The sequence below is a fragment of the Semicossyphus pulcher genome, unplaced genomic scaffold, assembly GCF_022749685.1.
Source record: "Semicossyphus pulcher isolate SPU_LCO1_2020_fin unplaced genomic scaffold, fSemPul1.0.p SCAF_5, whole genome shotgun sequence".
NCBI lineage: Eukaryota > Metazoa > Chordata > Actinopteri > Labriformes > Labridae > Semicossyphus > Semicossyphus pulcher.
The window spans coordinates 1,751,899-1,776,156 of NW_027211726.1; the positions used below are offsets into that span (position 1 = coordinate 1,751,899).

At 41.6% G+C, this 24,258-nt stretch overlaps 1 protein-coding gene across 1 annotated transcript; it reads left to right on the forward strand.

Annotated features, from left to right (window-relative positions):
* Nucleotides 1-917: 917 nt before the first annotated feature.
* On the forward strand, nt 918-22,919 carry atf6b (activating transcription factor 6 beta). The gene is made up of 17 exons (XM_069681689.1): nt 918-1,215; nt 5,817-5,896; nt 6,781-6,862; nt 8,503-8,562; nt 8,680-8,759; nt 8,935-9,121; nt 9,650-9,811; nt 10,608-10,777; nt 11,502-11,681; nt 12,928-13,010; nt 14,479-14,682; nt 14,940-15,047; nt 15,781-15,880; nt 16,004-16,071; nt 17,794-17,893; nt 18,173-18,257; nt 18,497-22,919. Exons 1-17 carry the CDS (start codon nt 1,143-1,145, stop codon nt 18,805-18,807), a joined length of 2,133 nt encoding a protein of 710 aa, XP_069537790.1. The 5' UTR covers nt 918-1,142; the 3' UTR covers nt 18,808-22,919.
* Nucleotides 22,920-24,258: the final 1,339 nt, after the last annotated feature.

Sequence of the window (24,258 nt, forward strand, 5' to 3'; positions counted from 1 at the left end):
CTGAAAAATCCCAATATTTTGGATTATTACGCAAAATTAGCTTAGCTCAGCATAAAGACGCAGGAGGAAACAGCCTGACTGGGTGAGCTCTTTCTGTATAATTTACATCAGTGTTCATGAAACAGATGCAGTGGCTGGCCCAGGAGTTGTATCTATTGGCTGTTATCTTCTGAACCACATCTGCTTTTACTCCCAAATAACCAAGAGGAGCAAATCCCATAAGCTTTTCTGCTCAACTAATTAAATATTAATTATGTACTGTTGTTCACACAGCACCTGCTACATCCTCAAGTTGTGTTTTATGAATTTAAACTACACTACAGTGTAAAACATAAAGGTTCAGGATGATGGCAGTGTTTCAGCCTGTCCTCATACGCCCCTCACTGGAGTTATGTAATAACTCTTCTACTCCACTCGCAATAATAGGTTTAAAAAAAAACAGTCCTAACAGCAAGAGAGTATATTTGAGGATTTTAATGTCGACTGCTCTTATTTGTGTGAACCAGCTTCCTCTTTTTCCTCGTATTTATTTACATAACACAGTGTTATTTTCGTAACGCTTGAATCAACGTGATTTTCACTCGAACTGCTTTTTATATCTTTATACACCGTGATTGGCTAGCGCGCATGTCAATATAACGCAAACCCGGAATTCCTTTGTATTCATTGGACACATTTTCCCTTCCATCAAAATACGCTCTTTTGATTGGGCCAAATCACCTTTAAAACCCTCTCCCTTCATCACCCACAACAATAGGATGAATAGTCCCCCAATCGCACCCACTCAATCATCTGATTGGTTTTCCGCCTCGTCAATCACATAATCCTTTGCTGTCATTGGCTGCTCTTTCAAAAGTGGGCGGCAGTTTTCCGGGATGTGCGTTTCCTTGTCTGTCATATGCGAAGCGAAGGGTAGAACTGATAGCCCGTCTGGCGAGACTAACTGAATACAAATAACACATTTTGGACGGTTGAAATATACCATTTGCTTGAGTTATAACCTACATCCTTACCTGACATCACACAGGTACATTAATGCTAAATTTAGCGGCCGTATTGTGTCTGTGTTTGTTTAGCTAGCTGTTATCACGTCGCTATCTGACTGCAGCCCTCCGCTCTCCAAACACACCGCCTTTGTGGCTATGAGTACGGATTTATTATCTGATTTGGACAGTCGTTTCTTCGCTGATAACCTCCTGACAAGCGAAGACTGGGGTGAGTTATCACTTAACGCATCTATAACGGAAAATAAACATATATTTCAGCGATGCTAACCGGGTGAGATAACCAGCTGGTGCGGATGCCCCCTCAGCCTCCCTCCGTGCAGGCGGAGCAGTGGCGTTAAAACATCTCAAACGGCTAATATCCCCTGTTAAACCCTTTTTACAGACAGATATTGTTTTATTTGATGAATAATGGGTCAAATTGTGTGGAAGAAATACGTTGCACGCGGTTCCAGCGCGTTTGCGTGTGCTTCCTTAGTCAGCAGACCCGGATATGTCAGTTTATCTTTAACACAGTGGGTGTAAGCGTGACCACACATTAAAACAACCACACATCCACTCTTCCCTTCCTTTCACTTTGCAATACCCGCAGTTTATGTCCAAATGTTCACATATTTCTTGTTAAAACCTTATCTTAACAACCTGGATATAAAATATGGCTTCTACGTGGTGTAAGTGTGGGAGGTATTGTTTTAAAACGCTCTCATCTGGCTGCAGTTTTTGCACATTTTCTCCTATAAGCAACACTAACCTACCGGGTCTGAGCCTGTACCTGTCTAATAATACATGTCCATGTGTTTATACAGGTTGTACAGTATGTATGAACTCAAAATACAAACAGATGAGTTTTTATGGGGCACGAAGAAGCTTGTTTTACTTAGTAATATAAGGAAATGTTTGCAGTAAGTGGATGTTTTTGTTTGCATTTCAGTCAGTTTGTGATTGGGAAATATTCACAATGACCAGTCCCCAATAAGTAAAGTGTTATGTTTATCATATGCTGAAAACTAAGTAGACACTGGTGATTGTGTGAATTATATTCACATAATGAAAATGTGTAGAAAAAAGGGGATTTTGTTTATCATCATCCAACCCAACATATGAGCCATGTTTTCCACAACAAGAAGGTTAGTCCAGAAAGTAATTAGTTTATCACGCTGAGTTTGGACGAAGGCATTAAATCTCATCTTGGTGAAAACCCTCGACAGACAGAAGTCATTTAATATCCACTAGACCAGTGGTTCTTAGCTGGTGTTGCCTCAGGACCCACCACCTCCTCCTTAATGGCAAATCTGGACACAAATTTCAGATTGTTTCAACCACTCAAATATATTTAATAAAAAAAGGTGCAGTTTGGACCTGAGGCAAAACTTACAGTAGGTCAGCATCACAAAAGACAACAGTATAATAGTCAACCAAAATGGTGGCAGTGCATTAAAGGAAAATATTCCCTCTAACATAAATGCAACGCTTGTCGGGCTCATCAAGTCTAAAGAATGTTGCTGCAGCTGGGATTGCCTAATCGGTGAATACACGGAGTGTGACTAAACTACACTACTGCATGTATCAAAGGTAGCTATGTCCTTCAAAATAAAAGCGCAGCACAGCCTTTTTTTTTTTCCAAGCACACATCCCTCGATCGACCCACTGAAAACAGCTCCGACCCACCAGCTGAGAACCACAGCACTAGACGACCTCCTAAATGCTGTTAAATGGGGGTGTAACAGTTTCTATTCTTGATCATAAACTGATCAAAAGGAGCTTAAACTATCAATCGTTAAAATTCGAAGCCGGATTGGCTGTTCCCTCAGTTTTTTTTATTCTCTCCACAACAAAGATAAACATGAGAAACAAGTTCATCAGAGCTGGAAAATCAGCCTGCTTACCTGAAGTCACCTGTCCGGAAACATCGTGCCTTTCCCTCTTAGACTCGATAGTCTAACAGTAACATAAACAGTCCAAAGAGCATGTTTAAGCTGTTCCCAAGGCTAATTATAATACATTTACACAAACATGGATTAACCCAGCCTTGAGAATTGTTGGTTAGTTGGTTTGTTTACAGCGTGAAAGGCAGGATGTAAAAGTAAGACGAGGCTGTGTGTCACAAACTGCACTAAGAATCCAAGATTCATAATGTGCTGAAAATACTCCTTAAACCTGAATAATATCGGCATATTCTACATGTCTTAATGAGAAAATAATACCTTAACAAGGCCTAAGTCAAGATATCCAAACAGAAGAAGCTGTTACTGCGACATTCTTTAAATCATGATAATTACATTAAACTTTATTCTGTATTTCAGGTTGATTTTAGGCTTCACACATGGCGAGATACAACTGATGTAACCTCTTCTTCTGGTTAATTTTGGCATATTTAGAGCAATGTTTATAAAGTGTGCTGTCCCTGAGAAATAGAGTAAATCATAGAGACCTGTATCTAAATGTGCATTTTGTCATGTTCATATTCATAGTGTTAGTTAGGTGCATACACGTGTTCTCTTAGCCGTCGCTGCTTAAACAAAATGTTCCTGTCGAAGATCTCGTCGTTTTATGATCTTAAAATTAAAAATGGATTTGGAGGATCTTCTTCTAAATGTTGGCTGTGACTGTTTTTCTCACTGTGAGCCACCTGTGCAGGTGACCAGCCGCCGCTTCAAGTGCGATAAGTTAATTTGACTGTCCAACAGCAGGATCAGTGAGATTCACCACCTGCTGTCTGCTTCACAAAAGTTCTCTGTTGCAGTGGTGGAGTGTTACACAGCTGCTGTGTGCTTGTAGGGGGAGGGGATATATTGTACTTTTTTATTCACGATTTATTTATAATGATGTACATTATCCATTTTTTTTTTCAGGCGTCCCGATAACCCTTTTAATAACTAATAAATTCACATTTTCCAACTCTAATAATATCTTAATAACATGCTTCACTCTTGTCACCTTTTTCAGCGCAATAGTGTATAAAAAAATAATTTATCAGATTTCTCTATAATGGACAATAAGGCTGCACGATTGTGGCCAAAATTATAATCACAATTATTTATTAATTTTAGGAACCTGTACCTGAATTTTGTGCATCTTTGCATTGGTGCATCATGGGTAATTTCAGTGTGTCTTTGGGAGTTGGGTGGATAGGGTGTCTCTGCGCAGCGTCTCTTTTCTGGATGTCTGGTGTGACGCTGGAGGACGGGGAGCAGCTCGTTCTTCCTCTCGGCCTCAGATCTGAACACTTCCTCCACTGCTGCCCTGTTGTTGGTCTTCTTACGTCAGGTCATAAACTCTGTTAGATTAGATTAGATTAAACTTTAATGATCCCTACTTGAGAGGACTGGGTCAGTGTGGCAGCAGGAGCTAATAAAGACAAGAGACATGAAAGACAAAGACTTTTACAACACATAAGAACCGAGGGCGATTAAATCTACAATTAAACTAGCTATTCTGTTCTTCAAGACTGGATCCTTTAAAGTATAAGGGATTATTTTATCTCTTTATTATTATCAGCAAATTCTACGACTATAACACATTTATCCTAACAAGTACGATCTCAGTAGCTTTAAAGATTTTCTGCCTTAATGCTTCACTGTCTCCAGAATAAATTAATATATATTATCCTTTTACACTTTGAAGGATTTGACTTTAACAATTTGCCTGCAGCTTCAAAAAGGTAACTTTTTTTATTACACATAGCTAAGTTAAAGGGGAATTTTGGTATTTTTGTTTGTTTGTTGTTTTGTACCAGAAAAAAATGTTAAGTCTTTTTTGTCATAGCAACCAAACTCCATTGACAAAAACACTAATTTTACGCTGTAGAATGAGGGAGTTGGTGGTGTACCACGTCTGCCATCAGTACGTTAGTTTGTGGTTTTCTTTGACTTTAGATGTTTAATCATTTGTTCTGATCCAACACAATATTTCTGTAACACAATAAAACCAAAAAACAACTAACTGAAGAAGGCAGAGGTAAACCAGCAACTCCCATCATCTCTGCGGTTAAATAGCTGTTTTTGTCAATGGAGTCTGGTGTGTTTGCAGAGAGCGATGTAACGTCTGTGTGTGGTTAAAACAATCATCTTCCTCTGTAACAAAAAGGTCTATCTCTGTAGGGATCCTTTCTGTGATGTTGTCACACACAGTCAGTGGAAACAACAAGAACTTTTAGTGGACGCACTTTGAACATTTGTTCCGAAGGATTATTTTACAGCTTTACAGCCCGTTTTATTGGTTGCAGATGAAGAAATCTACTGGAGCGATTCCAAAACTTATTTTACCCGTAAGACATTTAAACCCTAAAATATGTAACGATAGTTTAGCATTGAAATAGCATAACTCTCCTTTTAAAGCTTCTCTTCATCTTTATGTGGTTTAAACACACTAAAAACTTTAATTGATGTCAGGACAAAAAAACAATCCTAGATAAAAAACTCAATATTTCTTCATCATGTCGTAAACTTCTTACAGTACACTACATGCAGAGCAAATATTAGCTTGTTTAAACCGCGTGCTGCTTTAATACACCTGCGAGTCACACCTGCTGACTTCAACAGGATGTGGACTGGATAAATGGCCTCGGTGCACCCGGTGTGTCTCAAAGTCCAGAGTCGTGTTTTGACCTATAGATCATCAAATCAGGCAAAGCATGATGGGAGAAATAAGGCAGATAGGGCCATGGTAAAAAATAAGATCTGTTGGTTTCCTGGAAGTGGGAATATAAAGACGACCTGAATGTGAATCAACCAGAGAGGCATATGATAAAGTTCTGTGTTTCTCTCTCTGCTCACTCTAACGGTGTGTTTTGTTTCCTCGTCTTCCCCACAGATGCCTGCCTGTACCAGTGTGAGAGCATGGAGGAGGGAGAGGACGGAGACCTGGGCCGAGGGCTGAAATTCGAACCTTCGGTACGGAGACAAAAAGAAAGAGTCTCAGCTCACTGCTCTTGTTTCTGTGCGGGACTGAGAGTGAAACTGATGCTCGGCCTCCTATGCAAACACTCAGCCGTCACACAGACCAGTTTGTTTAAAGATTGTATACTGATGTAGACGTTAGAGACCTTATTAAGCATCTTTGCCTTTCTGTTAGTGTCTGTAACTGTTGAGGGGATCTGATTGTTTTCTTTTGCTTATAGCCGCTTAAATAGTGAAAAGTGTAGTTTTTAGTCGTGCTAATGTTGTTGTTTCAGGGTCAGGGATGTTCATACAGGTGTGTTCAGAACAAAAGCAAAGCAATTATTTCACCTTATGAGTTTTGCTGCAGGTTACAGAGAGAAACATTGCAGGAATAATCCCTCAGAAATAGACATTTTTCTGAAAGCAGAAATAGCATTTACATCGCTCTCTTCGGAGCACCAGACTCCATTGGAAAAAAGAGTGATTTTACTTTGACGAACATTGAAGTTGCTTTACCGCTGCTGCCTCAATAAGTTTGCTTGTATGATTGTGTGGATACAATCTCTGAACCCATCGGCCATCGTCTGATGGCGATGTATCCCCTGGGAGCGACTTTACAAGGCTTCGGGTGTCGCCGGCTGCTTTGTTTACAGAAGTGAGAATGGAGTTGAGTAATTACACATAATGACATTTCACGCTGACATGGTCTTTTAACTCTCAGTGCGTACAGATGATGGGTCAGAGGATAATCAGGCTAATTGTTTGTCAGTTGGCTGAGTGTAACAGACACACACACACATGCGCGCACACACACACACACAAAGTTTTGGCCTAATTCTCCACCTGATTTTCTCTTTACTTCTCTTTCCCTTCCTTCCATGACGTCCCTCCCGCAGTTTGACAACGACCTCGTCCTCACCCTCGATCCTGACAACCCCACGTCGCCATGGCAACACCTTGACGACAACCTTCTCACAGGTACGGCTCACAGGCAGGCACTTTACCCGGGAACTCTGCCTCGGGTCAACGTTTTGCTCTCACGCCTCAAAAGTCTGTGAAACACGAGACGCTTCATCCTCACAGCGGCAGCCTTTTTATGTTTTTCAGCAATTTTACTTCGTTGACAAAGACTGAGAAGTTTAAAAGTACTCAATAATAATAATATGTATTATATTAATAATAAAAAATAATCATAGTTTTCTTATTGTCAACAAATCTCTTATTATGTCTCAATCCTTTCTGACTTCCTGTCTGTGGCTCTCACCTCCAATAACCAATAAATCCTATTTAAAAGGTAAATCTGAAAACATCACAAACATACCTGACTTACGGTTTAAAAAAGCTCAATAACATGGAGTATATTGTATCAAACAAACAGGAGGAAAGAATGCTATTGTAAAGGGACTATTTTCAGCGGCGGATTAATCCCCATTTGGTTCTCTAGTGAGTATTTGGAGCAGCAGGGCGGTGTGCGTGTTCATGGCAAAGAAGGAGCATGTTTCACGGTGCAACAGTTGCTCTTTGCTCTGTTTTTGGACAACAGTAGAGCTCTATGGCCCAGAGGAAGAAATGTATCAGGCTGTGATACAGCTGGCTGCACGGTTCAGACATGTGGAGTCTGCATGTTCTCCCCGTGCATGCGTGGGTTCCCTCCGGGTACTCCGGCTTCCTCCCACAGTCCAAAGACATGCTTGTTAGGTTCACTGGTGTGAATGTGAGCGTGAAAGGTTGTCTGTCTCTATAGGTCAGCCCTGTGATTGACAGGTCATCAAGCCAGGGTGTACCACCGCCTGTCGCCCAATGACAGCTGGGATCGGCTTTTTTAGTTGTAATCGCTGTTTAATTTGTCTTTGGCCTAAAAATACTTTACTACACCGTTTCCAGGTTCTGTCCTGACTTTAAGTGTGTTCACCAGTTAGTCTGTTTTTGTCCATGAGCTTTTGAAGCTAACCATTAACTCCATCTTACAAATCTTTAACTTTAAGGAGCCTGTGGGCAGAGTTAATGTGGAGCCTTCTGGGACTTTAATTTGGTCTTTGGTCCTATTTCTGCAGATGTTTCGGTCTGAATGACCAGTCGGTACAAAAAGCTTTGGAATTCCTCCTGCAGATTGTTTCAGCCAGCAGCACACAGTTTTAATCGCTGCAACGTGATCCATGAGGGCAAATGTGCCCAAAGTTCTTGTTGCTTCCACTGACAGGCTCAGATTGTTCTTCTAAGTTCTGTGAACATGACAGAAAGGATCCCTACAGAGATAGACCTTTGTGTTACAGAGGAAGATGATTGTTTTAATCACACACAGACGTTACATCGCTCTCTGCAGACACACCAGACTCCATTCATAAAAACACTGATTTTAGCTCACAGAACACAGGAGCTGCTGGTCTCCCTTTGCCTCGAGTTTTCGGGTTTTGGAGGCGTTTTCTCTTCCAGAAAACAGAAACATTCTTAAGGACATTTGTCTAACTGCAGTTTACAGCTTCTGGCTTTATCCTTTTAAGGCCATTTTAAATTATATTTTCAATACAAATAGCAGCTTCTGCTAATTTGCACCAGAAAACCTCAGTCTGGTCCTGATATCTTTGTTTTGACATCTTTGTGTTTTTTTGTCTTTAAAGGTGAAGCTCCTGTGATAAAAAGTGAAATGACCATCGCTCAGCCCTTACCTGTGGAGATGTGTACGTTTCTCTGTTTCTTCTCGAGTCTAACTCGTAATTTAAATTAAAAAAAGTATGCTCAGAAACTCTGCAGTTTTTCTTTTCCGATTTATGAAGTTGTTATTTTTTTGTGTCCAGTGTTTCAGGTGAAGTCGGAGCCTCTCTCTCCTGCGTCCTCACTCGGGTCTGACTGCTCTGCATCGTCACCAGACCCACAGGTGTCTATTTACAACAGACCTTTAAATATGTATCGTTTATAATCATAAATAAAGCTGAATGAGGGTTTGATTCCTCTCTTTGATCGCACAAAACATAAAAAAGATCCATTATTAGACTAATGTATGGTGTAGAAACTCAGACATCATGATCTGAAGGCGTCTTCTCTCCCTCTAGATCACAGTTAAAGGTGAAAACCCTCCAACTCCTCCCTACATGTACGGAGACGTGCTGTCTCCTCCCCTCGGGTCCATGGAGATCACGGTGGCAACATCGGCCGTACCCCCGCAACAGACGCAGCTACAGACGCCGTTAACAACACAGATCCCTGCAGTGATCGGCGGGTTGCAGACGCAGGCTGCAGGTATGTTCAACAGCTGATGAGTGAAACCAACAGAGGTTTACAGCCACACTGGGTCATTTCATAACCAGCTGAAAACCCCTCACAGGAGCTTAAACACTCTGATTTGTGAAGATACCTTGTTGAAATGTTTGTTCTTTTATCACCTGTGCCTCCGCCTGGGTCGACAGCTCGAGTATCTCGGGGTCTTCTTGTTCTCGTGTGAGAGTTTGCAGTCAGGGTGATGAGAAGAGATCGAGCTGTCTGTTTGGGGCCTGAAGGGGAAAACTCTCAATTTACCCCCTGATAGAGCCTTCACATAGGGAGGTATTATTTTGTACATAGACCCCGGGGCAGACGCAACACAATGCAGGGATTAACTGTAAACGTCCCATCTGCTGTGGGAACTCCTCGAGTGAGCGGGGCGAGTCCTGCTGTTCTGTAAAGTACAGAAACACTTCCACTTCACACGGAGCACTGAGGCGTAATCATGTGATCATTTAAAGTCCTCATCCTGTCTGACATGTGATGTTTGTCTCCTCTCACCTGAAGTTCTACCTGGCTCCACGTTGAAGGCCAGCAGCATCCTGAGCGCCAAACCCCCCATCCAGCCCAGACCGGTGTGTGTCACCACCCTGCCCGTCCCCCAGACCCCTACGCCCGCCAAGACCCTCATACTGCAGGGCCTCCCCTCCATGGACCAGACCAGACCCGGTAAGGGCGGGCTGTTTTCATATGTAAATGTCTGCTGTTTGTTGTTCGTGTCATGTGGTCGGGAGAGGCAACTTTCTCCTCCTTTGTGATTGGATGGAGAGACAGAGGAACATCAAACTGGAAGTGTTACATAAAACAGCATCGATGCTTTATTTTCTTCTTGCTTTCACATGCTCATGCTCAATAATCAAGAGCCCAAAATGACATCTTCAAATCGCTTCTTTTGTCAACAGTCCAAAACACAAAAACCTTTCCATCTATCATACAAACCCGACCTCCAGCGCTTCCATTCATGACTGGAGCACCTCTTAAACCAAAGACTGAGTTCTTGTTAGCCTCGGGCAACCTGAAGGTGAATGTAGCCTGAAACCATACAGAACAATAGCTTGCTATGCTAACTATAGACCTGCTAACTTGTCAGAATCAAGGAGTTAATGTAAAGTGATACAGAAGTATGCTAGCAGGCTAACAGAATTATGCTAGCAGGCTAAACAGAAGCACGTAAACATCGGCTAGTTCACAGTAAAGGCTAACTTCGAGCACGTTCATAGGCACTGCTTATATTGTTAGCATTAATGTGAGCATTCAAGTGAAACCACAGCAGAGAATAAGTCCGACAGAGTCTTACAGAGTCCAAGTTTTACTTCAAGTTTGACGTCTTTTTTTCTCCTGAATTTTACAAGCAGGAAGCGTCATGTCACCTTTTAATAATTCTGCAGCATCAGGGAATCGAACCTGTGTCTCCTGCAGTATCAGAGCAGTAATATCCGTCTCTTCCTGTCTCTTTCCTCTCCAGTCGTCTTGTCTCAGTCCGTCTGCCTCGGTTCGGCTCCGGCCATCGTCAAAATGGAGCCCGTCTCTCCCAGCATCCCCCAGCACTGCTCCAGCCCCGCAGCTCCGCCCGCCAGCAAACCCATCGTCCCGGCGTCGACGGCGTTACCCTGCAACAACTCCAACGACATCGATGTGAGTAAATCTGCCGTAGTCTAGTTACATGTTATTGATTTTCAAGTTTTCACACCAATATCATAACAATAGAGAGACATAAACATGCAAACACTTTTTTTATTCCGTCAGTGATGAAGTTTTTCTCTTTGCAACAAAGATACTTTTTCTAATCTTTTTTTTGTCCATTTCTGAACTAGCAAATCCCACTGGGGACTTGAGTAAACTACTTGTAAAATGTAGCGAGCTAAGCTAACAGTTACTCCACATTAAATTAAGCTTCTCTACACTGAAGTTAGCCCTTAGCGAGCTAAGCAAGCTAAGCTACAGCAACAAGGCAAAAGTAGTTTACTTTAGTTCTTTGAGGAAGATTTAAAACTCCCAACAGTCACGACTGTCGTCACCAAAGCTGCAGAGACCTGTTCGTTTAAGATAAAATAACTGTCACGTTACTCATCATAAAAGCGGCTGTTACATCAGAGGGAGGATGAGAGGTGCAGAAATATCAGACAGAAGCTCAGAGTTTCATCTGACACCTCTTATATAACAACACTCACTTCCCCTCAGGCCTGTGGATTATATCACACACCTGTTCAACTTATGTTCCTCCTCCTTTATTCCCTCTTTTCATGTTTTATAACCTTCTGCAACACCATCCTCTTCATCCACCATCTTTCCTGTTCTTTTGAATCATCATTGCATGTTCACTCCACCTAATTGCCTCCTCCTCTTCCTCCTCGTGCAGATGAAGGTGCTGAAGCGGCAGCAGCGGATGATTAAGAACCGGGAGTCGGCCTGCCAGTCGAGGAAGAAGAAGAAGGAGTACCTGCAGAACCTGGAGGCTCAGCTGAGGGAGGCGCAGCAGGAGAACGAACGTCTCCGCAGAGAGAACCAGGCGCTGAGGGAGAGGCTGGCCGGGAAGGAGGTGAGAGACAGGAGGGAGGAGGTGAGGGATGGGAGAGAGGAGGTGCGGGAGAGGAGAGAGGAGGTGACTCTCATCCTCTTTGTCACCTTCTTTTACCAATCACTTCCCTTTAACCTCCAAAAGTATGGAGACAAAGCAAGTTTGAAAAAGAGACAAAGTTCTTCAACACCAGACTCCATTGACAAAAACACTAATTTTACTTTGCAGAACAGACAAGTTTCTGGTGAACCTTGACCTTGATCTGATAGATTATTTGTTTTGTCGTGTGACTTTCTGGTTTAAAAAGTTTTACTTTGGATGCAACTTATTTGTATAACACACAATATTGTAACAGATCGAGTCAGTGGTAGACAAGCCACACCTGCAGGTCTGGGGGTAAAATTACTGTTTGTGTCAATGGAGTCTGGTGTCTTTTGAAGAGAGCGATTTAACGGCTGATTCTGCGTGATTATTTAGCTTTTTTGTGTTTTTGAGTGTTACACAAACATAGTGTTGGAGCAGAGCTAATAATTTAAACACCAAAGTCACATGATAATACAAGTATTTACGCACAGGTAGACTAGCAACTCTGCAAGGTAAATTGGATGTTTTTGTCAACAGAGTCTGGTGTCTTCGCTGCCGGCTGAAGAAGTCTACTGGTGCACTTCCATACACATGACAGACCAGAACATGAATAAATAAATAAAGCTCGTTGTAGCAGAGCCTTTCTCTCAACAAACTGCACCCGCCAAGTGTGAAGTGGATTAGATAAGCTGCCTTGAATTATGCAAAGAAAGAGAGAGATTCCTTCCTTTATAGTTAAATGAATCAATAAACAAAGAAGAAAGGGTTCCCACATCCCTGTGCAGTCTTTGAAACCTGTAAAGAGCTGTGATTACAGGAGGAAACCTGCTGATTTCCCTGCAGACACTGGCTGCAGCTCATTTCACACACAGAGGGGTTTACAGTACGGCTGCTGAGTTTATTTTAATTAAAAACAACAGGCTGAACAGGAGACAGGAAGATCCACTTTGAACTGCAGAAACCTGTAAATCCTGATCACACGAGCATGCAAATACACCGTTTAATTATGTTCCCATCCCTGAAGTGCAGACACAACGAAGGAATGATGATTAAAAACAACCTTACCCAAACACAATCCTGTAAATCAGGAGTCACAGAGAATATGTTTGTATTTCAAGTGCGTCTTTTCACCCATTCACTGTGTGTGTTCATGCAGCTGAAGTTTCCCTTCTGTGTTTTCCAGGGCAGCGACTCGGCGAGCAACAAGCGAGCCGTGTGTGTCATGGCCGTCCTGCTGTTCATGACCTTCAGCTTCGGACCCGTCAGGTAACACTTTTTATTCTATTTTTTTATTTTTTATTCTATTGTCTCTTTTTGTTCAGCATCTTAAAACACACGTAGCATTAACTTCTAACTTTTAACAAACGTTCATATAAATAAACTTTATTATTCCTGTTGTCAGGGACTGAATACGGACCTTTTTACAGTAAATCAGTGAAGAGCTGGCAAAATAATATTCATAATAATGATAATAACTTTATTTATATAGCACTGCTCTGACAAAAAAAAGCAAAAACTCGGCGGTTAAATCATGTGTCCCATGTACAGAGGCTCGGTCCTCGATGCGGCGGCCCTGACTTCAGCTTCCACCGTCGGCCCTTTGCCACGTGTCGTCCCCACCCTCTCTCCTCTGTTTCAGACACTATACACTCTCTCTATCATAAAGGCATAAAATGCCAAAAAATAATCTTTAAAAAAATAAATAAACAACAGGAAACTTAGTGGTATTAAACTAAAAGAACACAAACAACATGGCCGACACAGCAAGACAGTATAAAGTTGCAGTCAGCATGGAGCTAAGAGGACAGAAGATGCAGCAGAGAGGAAACAGAGTAAAAAGGGTAAAGCATCCATCCATCATCTACACCGCTTATCCTGTTCAGGATCACAGGGGTGCTGGAGCCTATCCCAGCTGTCATTGGGCGAGAGGCGGGGTTACACCTGGACAGGGCTGACACAGACAACCTTTAACGCTCACGCTCACACCTTCGGGCAATTTCAGCGTCACCAATGAACCTAACGAGCATGTCTGTGGACTGTGGGAGGAAGCCGGAGTACCAGGAGGGAACCCACGCATGCACGGGGAGAACATGCAGACTCCACACAGAAAGGCCCGCTACGTCTGAACCGGGATTCAAACCTTCCAGCCGTGAGACGACAGCGCTAACCACTGCACCTCTGCGCAGCCAGACCAAAACCAACAGCAGCTGTATCTACTAGCGAATTCTCTCTGTGTGTATCACAGCCTGATTCATTTCTTCCTCTGGGCCATAGAGCTCTGTTGACACATCAGAGAGCAACTGTTACACCGTGTAACATGTTCCTTCTTTACCGTGACCACACACACTGCTGCTCCAAATACTCACTCAAGAACCAAATGGGGATTAATCCGCCGCTGAAAGTAGTCCCACTACAATTGCACTACAAGTGAGATAAGGTCCATAGCCTGTTTGTATACCCCTGCAGCTGGTAGAGACAAGTCTCCTAACAGACAACACTATTAAAAAATGTTAATTTAGGGTCCAAAAGTCTTCATAAATATCCTGCACTGCAAGGATCTTACCTGAAAATCCTGAGTTTTGTTTTAAAAAAGCAAAATAACACGAGCTCATTATCGTCATTTTGCTGTGATGATGTTAGAACCATTAAATCAGATCAGCATCAGTCCTGAAATATACAAATGTTAAACATTGGAGCTCTCTGTCTGAAAGCCGTCTGTTCTTCTTCACTGCAGCATCACAGACAGGAAGCTGACGGGCCTGCAGGACAGCGTGGTGTCGTACACGGGACGACGACTGCTGGAGATCGAACTACAACAACAACAACATCAGCAGCGGCAGAAGCAGGAAGCAGCAGCTCCGCCTCCGAGCAGAGCGGAGGACAGAACAGAGACGGAGGAGGAAGGAGGAGACGAGGCTGCGGAGTCGTATCAGTTCAGGTGAGACACAGAGTTAAAAAAAACACAGTCAAAGGTGGATCAAGAAAGACGAGCAGAGAGACGTGCAGACAAAGTGGTTCTCTGACACGTCTTCATACGTCTGCTTCAAACAGTGACTTTAAGGAAATGTGTTTGGATGTGTCTCTGTAGCATCCTAACCTGTCTGTGTGTGTCTGTGTCTGTGTCTGTGTCTGTGTCTGTGTCTGTGTCTGTGTCTGTGTGTGTGTGTGTGTGTGTGTGTGTGTGTGTGTCTGCAGGAACCTGAGTGATGTGTTCAGTGACATGAAGGATCTGGTGCTGCAGGACATCGACCGTTACTTCAGCTCGTCAGACTGCAGACAGTTCAACCGCTCCGAGTCTCTGCGGTCAGTCCAACAAGAACACTGATCCTCCTCCTACTCCTCCTTCTCCCCTTCCTTCTCTTCTCCTTCTTCCTCCTCCTCTTGTTTATCAACGTCATCCTCCTCCCCCTCTTCTTCCTCCTCCTCCTTTTTCTCTTTTTCTTCCTCTTCCCCCTCCTCCTCCTTTTATTCCTCTTTCTTTTCCTCCTCCTTCTCGTCCCCCTTCTACCCCTCTTCCTCCGTCTACTCCTCTTCCTACTCTTCCTCCCCCTCCTCCTCTTTCCTGTCTCCTATTTCTCTTCCTCATCCTCCTCTTTCTACTCATCTTGCCTCTCTTCCTTCCCCTTCTACTCTTCCTACTCCTCCTTTTCCTTCTCCTCTTCCTCTTCTTTCTCCTCTTCCCCCTCCTGCCCCTCTTCCTATTTCTCCATGTGCTCCTCTCCCTACTCTTCCTCCTTCTCTTCCCCCCACCCTCCTCCTAATCCTTTTCCTCTTTCTCTGCCTAATCTTCTTCCTTCTCTTTCTCCTCATCCTCCCCTTCCTCCTCCTGCTACTCTTCCTCCTCTTCCCCTCCCTCATTTCCTCCTCTTCCTTCTCCTCATTCTTCTTCTCTTCTTCTCTTCCTCCTCCTCATCAAAATCGTGATACTGCGGTTTAAATTTAATTCTCAAACAGGAAGTGACGTCATGTTTGCGTGCTTCCTCTTCCTGTGGTTCCGTGTCTGCATTCTGAAGCTGAACTGTTTCATGTTTCTCAGGCTGGCTGACGAGCTGCGAGGTTGGGTTCACCGACATCAGATCGACAGGAAGAAGTCTGGAGGGAAACCGAAAACCGCCAAGAAAGCCAAGATCGCTCAGGTGCAGTGGAGCTCATCTCCTGTCTCTCTTCTCTGAAGCCCGTTTTCATACATCAGAGAGTTTTTGCTGCAAAGTTTCTGTCCGACAAAAAGTTAGAAACTTTATCTTTCTGTGTTCCTGCAGAAAGCTCAGCTGAGGAAGACAAACTTCTCCAGATACCTGCCGATCCAGGCTCACCGCTCCATCGAAAGGTAAACACGTCATCACACTCGGACACAAGAAGGAAACACACACCTGAAAACATTGAACTCTTTAGCTCCTCCTGTGAGCGGCTCATTCAGTCGTTAGATGAGTTTCAGTTAAAGTGTGAAGAGAAACCGAAACGAGTAAAGCCGTTTGTTTCTGTCAGCTGCGTGAAAGAAAACGGGAGAAAACAGAATAATACAAATTAATAATGATAACTGCAAATCATTATTCTGTTATTGAGACAGAGAGGAAAGTAATGCTACATTTAATATCATAATAAATGTTTATAACCTCCGTTAAATTCTGACTCCAGTCGCACCGTTTCATAGATATTAGAGCTGCAATTTATAATAATAATAATAATAATAATAATACATTTGATTTATAAGCGCCTTTCAGGACACTCAAGGTCGCTGTACAAAAAACACAAACAAGAGTAAAACAGACCAGATAAAATACATTAGGAGCGGGTGAGGGACAGTGCTTAGAGTTGGGGAGAGTAGGTGAGGCGGAACAGATGGGTTTTGAGATTTGATTTAAAGATCGGGAGGGTGGAGCAGTTTCGGAGGTCGGGTGGGAGGGAATTCCAGAGCTGGGGAGCAGAGCGGCTCAAAAGCTCTGGCCCCCATGGTGCTGAGGCGGGCAGGGGGTACGGTGAGGTGGATGGAGGAGGAAGACCGGAGGGTGCGGGATGGAGTGGCAATGTGCAGGAGGTCGGAGAGGTAAGGAGGGGCGAGGTTGTGCATAGATTTGAAAGTATACAGAAGGATTTTGTAGGTGATCCGTTGGTTGATTGGGAGCCGGTGGAGTTGCTGTAGGATGGGGGTGATGTGGTGGGAAGAAGGTGTTCTGGTGATGATCCGGGCGGCAGAGTTCTGGACAAGCTGAAGTTTATGGAGGGCTTTCTGGGGGAGGCCGAAGAGAAGGGAGTTGCAGTAATCGAGGCGGGAGGTGACGAGGCTGTGGACAAGAATAGCAGAGGTGTGGGGAGTGAGGGAGGGGCGGAGACGGTTGATATTACGTAAGTGAAAGTAAGCAGCCCGGGTGACGTTATTGATGTGTGATTGGAAGGATAGAGTACTGTCGAGGATGACACCCAGACTCTTAACCTGAGGGGAGGGGAAACAGGGGTGCCGTCAGTTTTTTACGATGTTTCACCAATTGTTTATTGATTAATCTGTAGATGATCTTCTTAATTTAATGTTTTAATGAAAACTATCATTTTAAAAAACGCTAAAATGATAGTTTATTAATTCACGTGTTCCAGCCTTTATTTTGAAATCTAGCCATTTGAAGCTTCTCAAATGTCGAAGTTTACAGCTTTATTTTGTCATTCTAAATTCAATATCTTCGGACTGCTTCTTTTGTCAAACTAAAAGTCAAAAACCCAAATACTCTTAAAAGACATCGTAAATAACAAAAAAAAACAAGCAAATTCTGAGGTTGAAAAAGCGGGAACGAGTAAATATTTGACGTTTTTTCTCACTAAAAATGAACAAAAACCATTGAACGAATATCAAAATAGTTTAATATTCTTTAGGTTCATTCATCAATGAATCGACTAACAGTGCAGCTTTATGACACTTACATGTTTAAGCTTTGAGCAAGAGTACATGAGGCGTGTACCCAGATTAAAAGATGTGCGTGGAAGTGAAATATCTTGTGTTTCAGTTTGTTTTAGATCCTAATAATAACAACCTGTAACATGTCGTTGTTTGTGTCTGCAGCCAGCTGCAGGTGCTTCCTGGTCCTGAGGTCACCTACAGCGACTTCCTGGACGCCATCGACCGCCGAGAGGACACGTTCTACGTCGTCTCTTTCAGACGGGTATGACGACACGAGTTTCTGCATTTCACCACAAACTTGACCTCCCTTTAGCTCGTCTGTGGCCTTGTCCTTTCATATTGTGGGACAGGAAGTTGTAGCCGTCTGATCTTCGTTACATTTTCTGTTTTTTTATTCTTTAGATTCATTTAAATAAAGATGGTTTGTTTCAGAGCTGTTGCAGTTTACAGTGAAAGTTGGGAGATAAAGAAAATATAAATGTGTCACATAACGTTACTTTAAAGCCGGTAATTAAACCAGTGTGTCTCTGTCTCTGTGCAGGATCACCTGCTGCTGCCGGCCATCAGCCACAATAAAACCAGCCGACCGAAAATGTCTCTGGTGATGCCGGCCATGTCCGTGAACGGTGAGTCCGTCACAGGATAAAACTGGAACATAGAGATGTGTGAGGTTGTGGGAGCTGGTTTGCTGGTTTGCTGGCTTTGTGACGTTGTTTTCTCTGCATGTCAGCTAACCCAAAACTTAGCTGGGAAAGTGGAGCGAGGAACGTTTGTGGAGGGTTTCACAGCCAGAACTTTGCATCCTCAGTCCTTCTCTTTTTACATTTGACTCTTTTTCCCTCCTGTTTGTCCTCTCCCTCCTCAGAGAGCCTGTATAACTCCTCTCAGGGTTACGAGATGATGATGCAGGTCGACTGTGAGGTCATGGACACCCGTATCGTCCCCATCAAGGCCTCCGCCGTCCCACCGTCTCTCCGCGACCCGCCGGCTCCTCCCCCTTCCTCCCACCACCACAACCACCATCATCACGGCAACCACACCTCGCTGCGAGGGCGCCACCAGCATCACCACCCCTCCTCCTCCTCCTCCTCCTCCTCCTCTTCATCTCAGAGGCAGCCTCTACCTGCCCGACAACGGACAGCGGAATATTTTATCAGCCAATCAGAAGGAGTGTGAAGAGACCAAGGTGATTATAAAGGAAGAGAAGGAAGGGGCGATGGATAACAGAACAATTTGAGATTAATTTGAGGTTTAAAGAGGTGTTTAAACGTGGAATTTCTCTCCATCTTCACTACAACAGGTAACAAATACACAACTCATCTTCCTGGAAAAGATTCCTGGACAGTAACAATTTAAAAAAACATCCATAAAAATACCTGAAAAAAGATTTTAATCAGTAATTTTCTCCTTCAGAAGATAATGTCCTAATATATAAGAAAATATTTCTAAAAATAAAAGTCGGATGCAGAGAAAGCAGCACACTGCACTTAGAAACAGTGCTGCGTTTTAATATTTAATTGTGAAAATGTACAGTTTGAATGAAGCGTGGGGGCAGGAGGCTGTCGGGAGGTCTGTAGAGCTGCGACGACACGATGAGAGACGAGTTCACGTCTCCTTACGGACGGTTTGTTTCCGTTTTAGCTCCTAAACAAACCGACACAGGTCGTCTCAGCTCTCAGGATGTTCAACAGGTTCAGCCTACAGGTGGCGCTGCAGGGCTGCACAGATACAGACGCATTACATTTCAAAACCTTCATTAAAATTGAAGCATTATCATGAGCTGTGTCTGTGCAGCTGCAGCAGGACGAACACCTGAACACACCTGAAATCCGAGTCCTGAAGCTCCCGCTGTCTGTTATCGTCTCTGTGGAGTTTGTTTTTGTATATTTGTGTTGTTCTTGAAATGCGATGACGTGTAGAGAGTTAGAAAACAGGAACGTACTCTGGATGTTTAGATGTCAGCGCTGACGGCTGCTGCGAGAAGTTGGATCTTATGTTCTGGACAATTAAGAGATAAAGCAGAGAACTTTCTGAAACATGGATGAGAAACGTTGGTTGATCTGGCTCTAAAGGAAACAACATCCTTCCCCTCATAATAAAAGCTTAATAATAAGGCTTTTTAAATAAAACATCTAAACAGGAGCTGGAAGGTTGTAACAGATTGTAGTTTTGGCCTTTGGTGGCAACAACAGGCTCATTTCAGCTGCAACAAACTGTTTGTTTCTCAAGCCTTTATTTTGAAATCTAGCCTGTTGACTTTCTCAAAAGTCAGAATTTGCAGCTTTATTTTGTCATTCCAAATTCAGTATCTTTGGATTTTGAAAAAATATAACTTAAGTTAATTAAAAATATTTTAAAAAGAAAATGAAACAGTTTTTAGTTGACGTGGCTTATGTGACAAGATTGTTTTACCGCTCTTATTTTGTAAGGACAGGAAGTAAGGTGCTGGTTCACACACACAGACGTGATCTTTACAATCCGTGTGAGTTACACATTCAAAGCACATCATTATCTCAGCAGATAAACTTTTAAGTTTTTGTCTGTTTCAAAGTCATCCAGTGATAGTTGTCTTTACAAAGGGCACACTGCAAACAGGAAGTGCTTAGTGCTTCTTCTGCACACTTTATGCAGACAATGGACAAAATGTAAGCTAATACAAGCTAACAGTAAGAACAACTGGAATCAGGCCGCTGATTTGAGGTATATGGAATCGAGCAGGAAAAAGATCCGACTTCATGTAGCTTCTGTCAGATTTATTGTTTTTTTAATATAAAATCATGTTCTTGTTTTGAACGGGGATTATTTAATAGTTGTAAATATCACTTTGTAGATATTTTGTTTTTGTCACTTTTTATAATTTTGTATTTGTTTGTCTTTTGAGAACAAAAAGTAAAAGTAAAAAAAAAAATGAGGCTCGCAGTGAAGAAAAAAAACATCCTGCAGTTTGATATTTTGTATTGTTTTTTATTTGTGTTCAGTTCAGTGGACCAATCAGCTTCACTCGTAGTATACACTCAGAATATTCTGTCCTGATACGATATATTTATGGAAAAATATACTCAGATTTTTTTATTGTACAGAATAAACCTGCAGGAAACAGTTTCTCATTTATCACAAATCATATCAGATTCCCAGAAATTATAACTGCCAAAATAATAAAATAATAATAATAATATACACAATAATCGATGACTCATTCAATTTTTTCTTTTAAAACAGTTTGTAAAAAATCTTCTGCTTTTTTCTTCCGACCAAAAAACGTCATTTTATTTTCTTGTCTCTGTTTTTTTTCATATCGTGTGTCAAATCTTTTCATTCAAATCAAAACGCTTTGATTTGTTTGGAGTTTAAAGGGTCAAAGTTAACAATTTTAAACATCAGCAGTTTACAAGGCATCATGGGAAATGTAGGATTTGTCTCCTGTAACCTAAACCTTGCGTTTCCGAATAAGAGTTCATCAGTTTCATGCAACAAAACGTCAAAATATAAAACACAGATATGGACAATCAAAGAACTGAAGATTTATCGTTCACATATTCAGCAAATGTACTACCTGAATATTTTGTGTGTTTATAAAGAGAACAAGATGCAGTCAGAGAAGGAGGAGGAGTTGGATACTATATAGTTGTTGCATAAAATCTCGTTAAACACTGAATCATCACTTTTTCACTTGGATGTTTGTACGGATGAACAAACGAGAGATAACAAAGTGAATCAGTGAGATTTTAGGTGGATTTTTGTTCGATACAGAAGAAGAACAGAACCCGGCTAGCAGTTTCCAGTGCTTTTATTCTTTAGGCTAAGCTAAGCTAACCTGCAGACTTTAGCTTCATACTCTGTACGTGAAAGTGGAAACAGTTTGCAAACAACTGAATCTCCTCCTGTAAAAATGAAAAAGTCAAACATGTTTAAGAATTTGATCCGTCTTTGTCTTCGGCTCTGGTTTCCATGTTTGCGCTGCTCGTCCTCGTCCTCGTCCTCGTCCTCGTCCTCGTCTAAAAGAAGAGTACCGTTATGCTTTGTTATTTTTTATACTGTTTGATGAATTTGTTACTTTTTGTGTAAAGAAATGCAAAGAAGAAAAAAAAAGTGGATAAGAAGTTTATGGACGGTTTGAGGTCTTGTGCAACACAACAGTTTGTTCTGGGATGTTTGGGCAATAAGGGCAACATTTCTGCGGTTGGTGGTTCTTAACTGACAGGATGATGTTTTTTTCTGAGGTTTGAGTCGCTGTGATGGTTTCTACTTTTGCAGCAAGACAACAAGATTAAAGTGTGTGTCTGTCTGTCAGGTACCTCGATCCAAAACAGATAACATGAATAACATTTGGTATCAAATTCATTATGAGTGCATTTTTACTAAAACATTTATCACTTTAAACATTCAGTGTTTTTTCTATTTCATTGAATATTTGTCAGAAAGAATTATCAAATGATTTCACTCAGTTTTATTTCTTTCTCTAAAACAGCCTCCTGATGTCACTTCTGGTTATTTTCAAGATAAATTAATTTGTCAAACGTTTTCTTGATTAATTGAAGATTGTTTGAGTCACAAAATATAAAATATAGCAGAATTAAAATTTCTAAAGGCCCCAATAAACATTTTGACATTAAAAAGACTAAATAAAAAAAATAAATGTTATTTTTTTGAGCAGAAATAAAAAGCAATATTTAAATAATTGTGAGATCATTTTCTGTTAAGCTTATTATATAATCGTCCAAGCATGTCAGCCCTAAAGTCAAGTGCCTACCATCTTTGCACGAGGACAGAATGTGGTTCTGGCTCATTTACAGTGATCTTGATCATGTTTATTGTCCCTGTAGAAATAATGAGACTCCTCCAATCACATATTTCTTCACTTAAATCATCATTATGGAAGTTTAATAGTTTCACTTCTGTACTTTGTGTAAATCAAACATCACAAACTGATCGGTCTGTATTGATTTTGTGTGTGAGACAGAATTTAAGTCAAGAACCACCAGCCTGATCATATTCAAGGTATCAGATGTTCAGTTTTTTTACTGTCAGACCTTAAAAAGAACTTTTCTAACACACACAGCTGAGTGTGAACGCATGAACGCTGTGCTGACTAAAGGTAACGATGTAAATGCCATATATAAAGGATACCTTTGTCTTTTTGTATTTAAAAGGGGAATAAAATGATAAATCTGTACATACATCTTTGTAACTCTGTCCCCTCTGATGAAACGCATCTGAACTGCTGCCTTTTATGTTTGTAGGCAACCAAGCGCTGGATTTGATAAAGGTTTAATAAAGTAAAGCTCCGAGCTCCTGTTGTTTTTTTACGTTAGCTTGTTAGCCACTGTTTTCCTCCTCTCTAAATCTTTCAGGGACAGAATGAACTGAATAAAACATTTATAATCCTCTAAGTGCAGCCACAGAGGTTGTTTTCATATTGATCACCGATGTGCCACGTGAGATGAAAATCAGTTTTGAATCTGCTGTAAAATGTGGGTATAAACTAGATACTTCAACACATGAATTCTTGATGGGATTGTGGCGCTTGATGATCGCTAAAGTCTGCATGATGTCTGAAACTTCCGGTGAAACATTTGACCTGCGACAGAGACGACATGTCACAGCCTCAGCCTGCAGCTCTCGGGTCAAACGCCTGATTGTGGAGCCGTAAATGTTTAAAATGTTTCAGCCTCAGAGAGCTGCTGAAAAATAAAGCTCCAGGTCGTAAAAACAGACGTGGTTTCATTCTGCTGGTTAATTACTGTCCCTGAGGAGATGTGAGGGTGGAGGACAGCACCCATGGCCAGGGGGGCGATCACACCTCATCCTAACACACACACAAACGAAGGTGTCTTTATTTCTACCTGAGGACAAACATCTCTACTGCCAGATTGCTCCAAAATGTCAGTGCAGAGCATCAAATATACGTGAAATATAAAATATAGAGTGTATAAGGGATAGATGCAAACAAACTGCCTATTAGAATAACAACAGCACATATATTGTAGATAATTAACTTTAAAAGCTGCTTGCAGTGTTGGAAAGTTCTTTAATACTATTTTGATTTACTTTATTTAAGTATTTGTTTCTATCCTGAATCAGCTTTTTACCTGGAGTAATAAAAAATAAACCTTCTGTCCAAAGAGATACTTTCCCTCCTTATTTCTTAGATGTTTCACTAAAATAACGTTTTAGGCCTAGAGGGGTAAAATAAAAGAATATTTCAGCCAGAAACAAAATCAAACATTTAAAAAAGCCCCAAATAAGCACAGATATCTGTATAAGAACCTTTTTACTTTCCCTCCAGTCATTTTGTAATTCAAATGATATTCATGAAATAAAAACATCTAATAATTGTACGTAACATTAAAAAAATCAAAATAAAACACAGATATGGGACAAATAAATAACAACAATATACAGTTGGAAAATCAGAATAAAATGTAACTGAGAGAGACTCAGAATTTACCGGAATTACGTTTTTAAATTACGTAATGACGTCAGTGAGGATGACCGTTGAACTTCGTTATTATTTTGATATTTGACCGTTGGTTTGTATGTTGGACAACATAAACATACTTTAATTTAACAGTTTCTAATCCAGGAGTTTAACAAGTGTCGAATCGATTCAGTGAAATAAATTGGTGT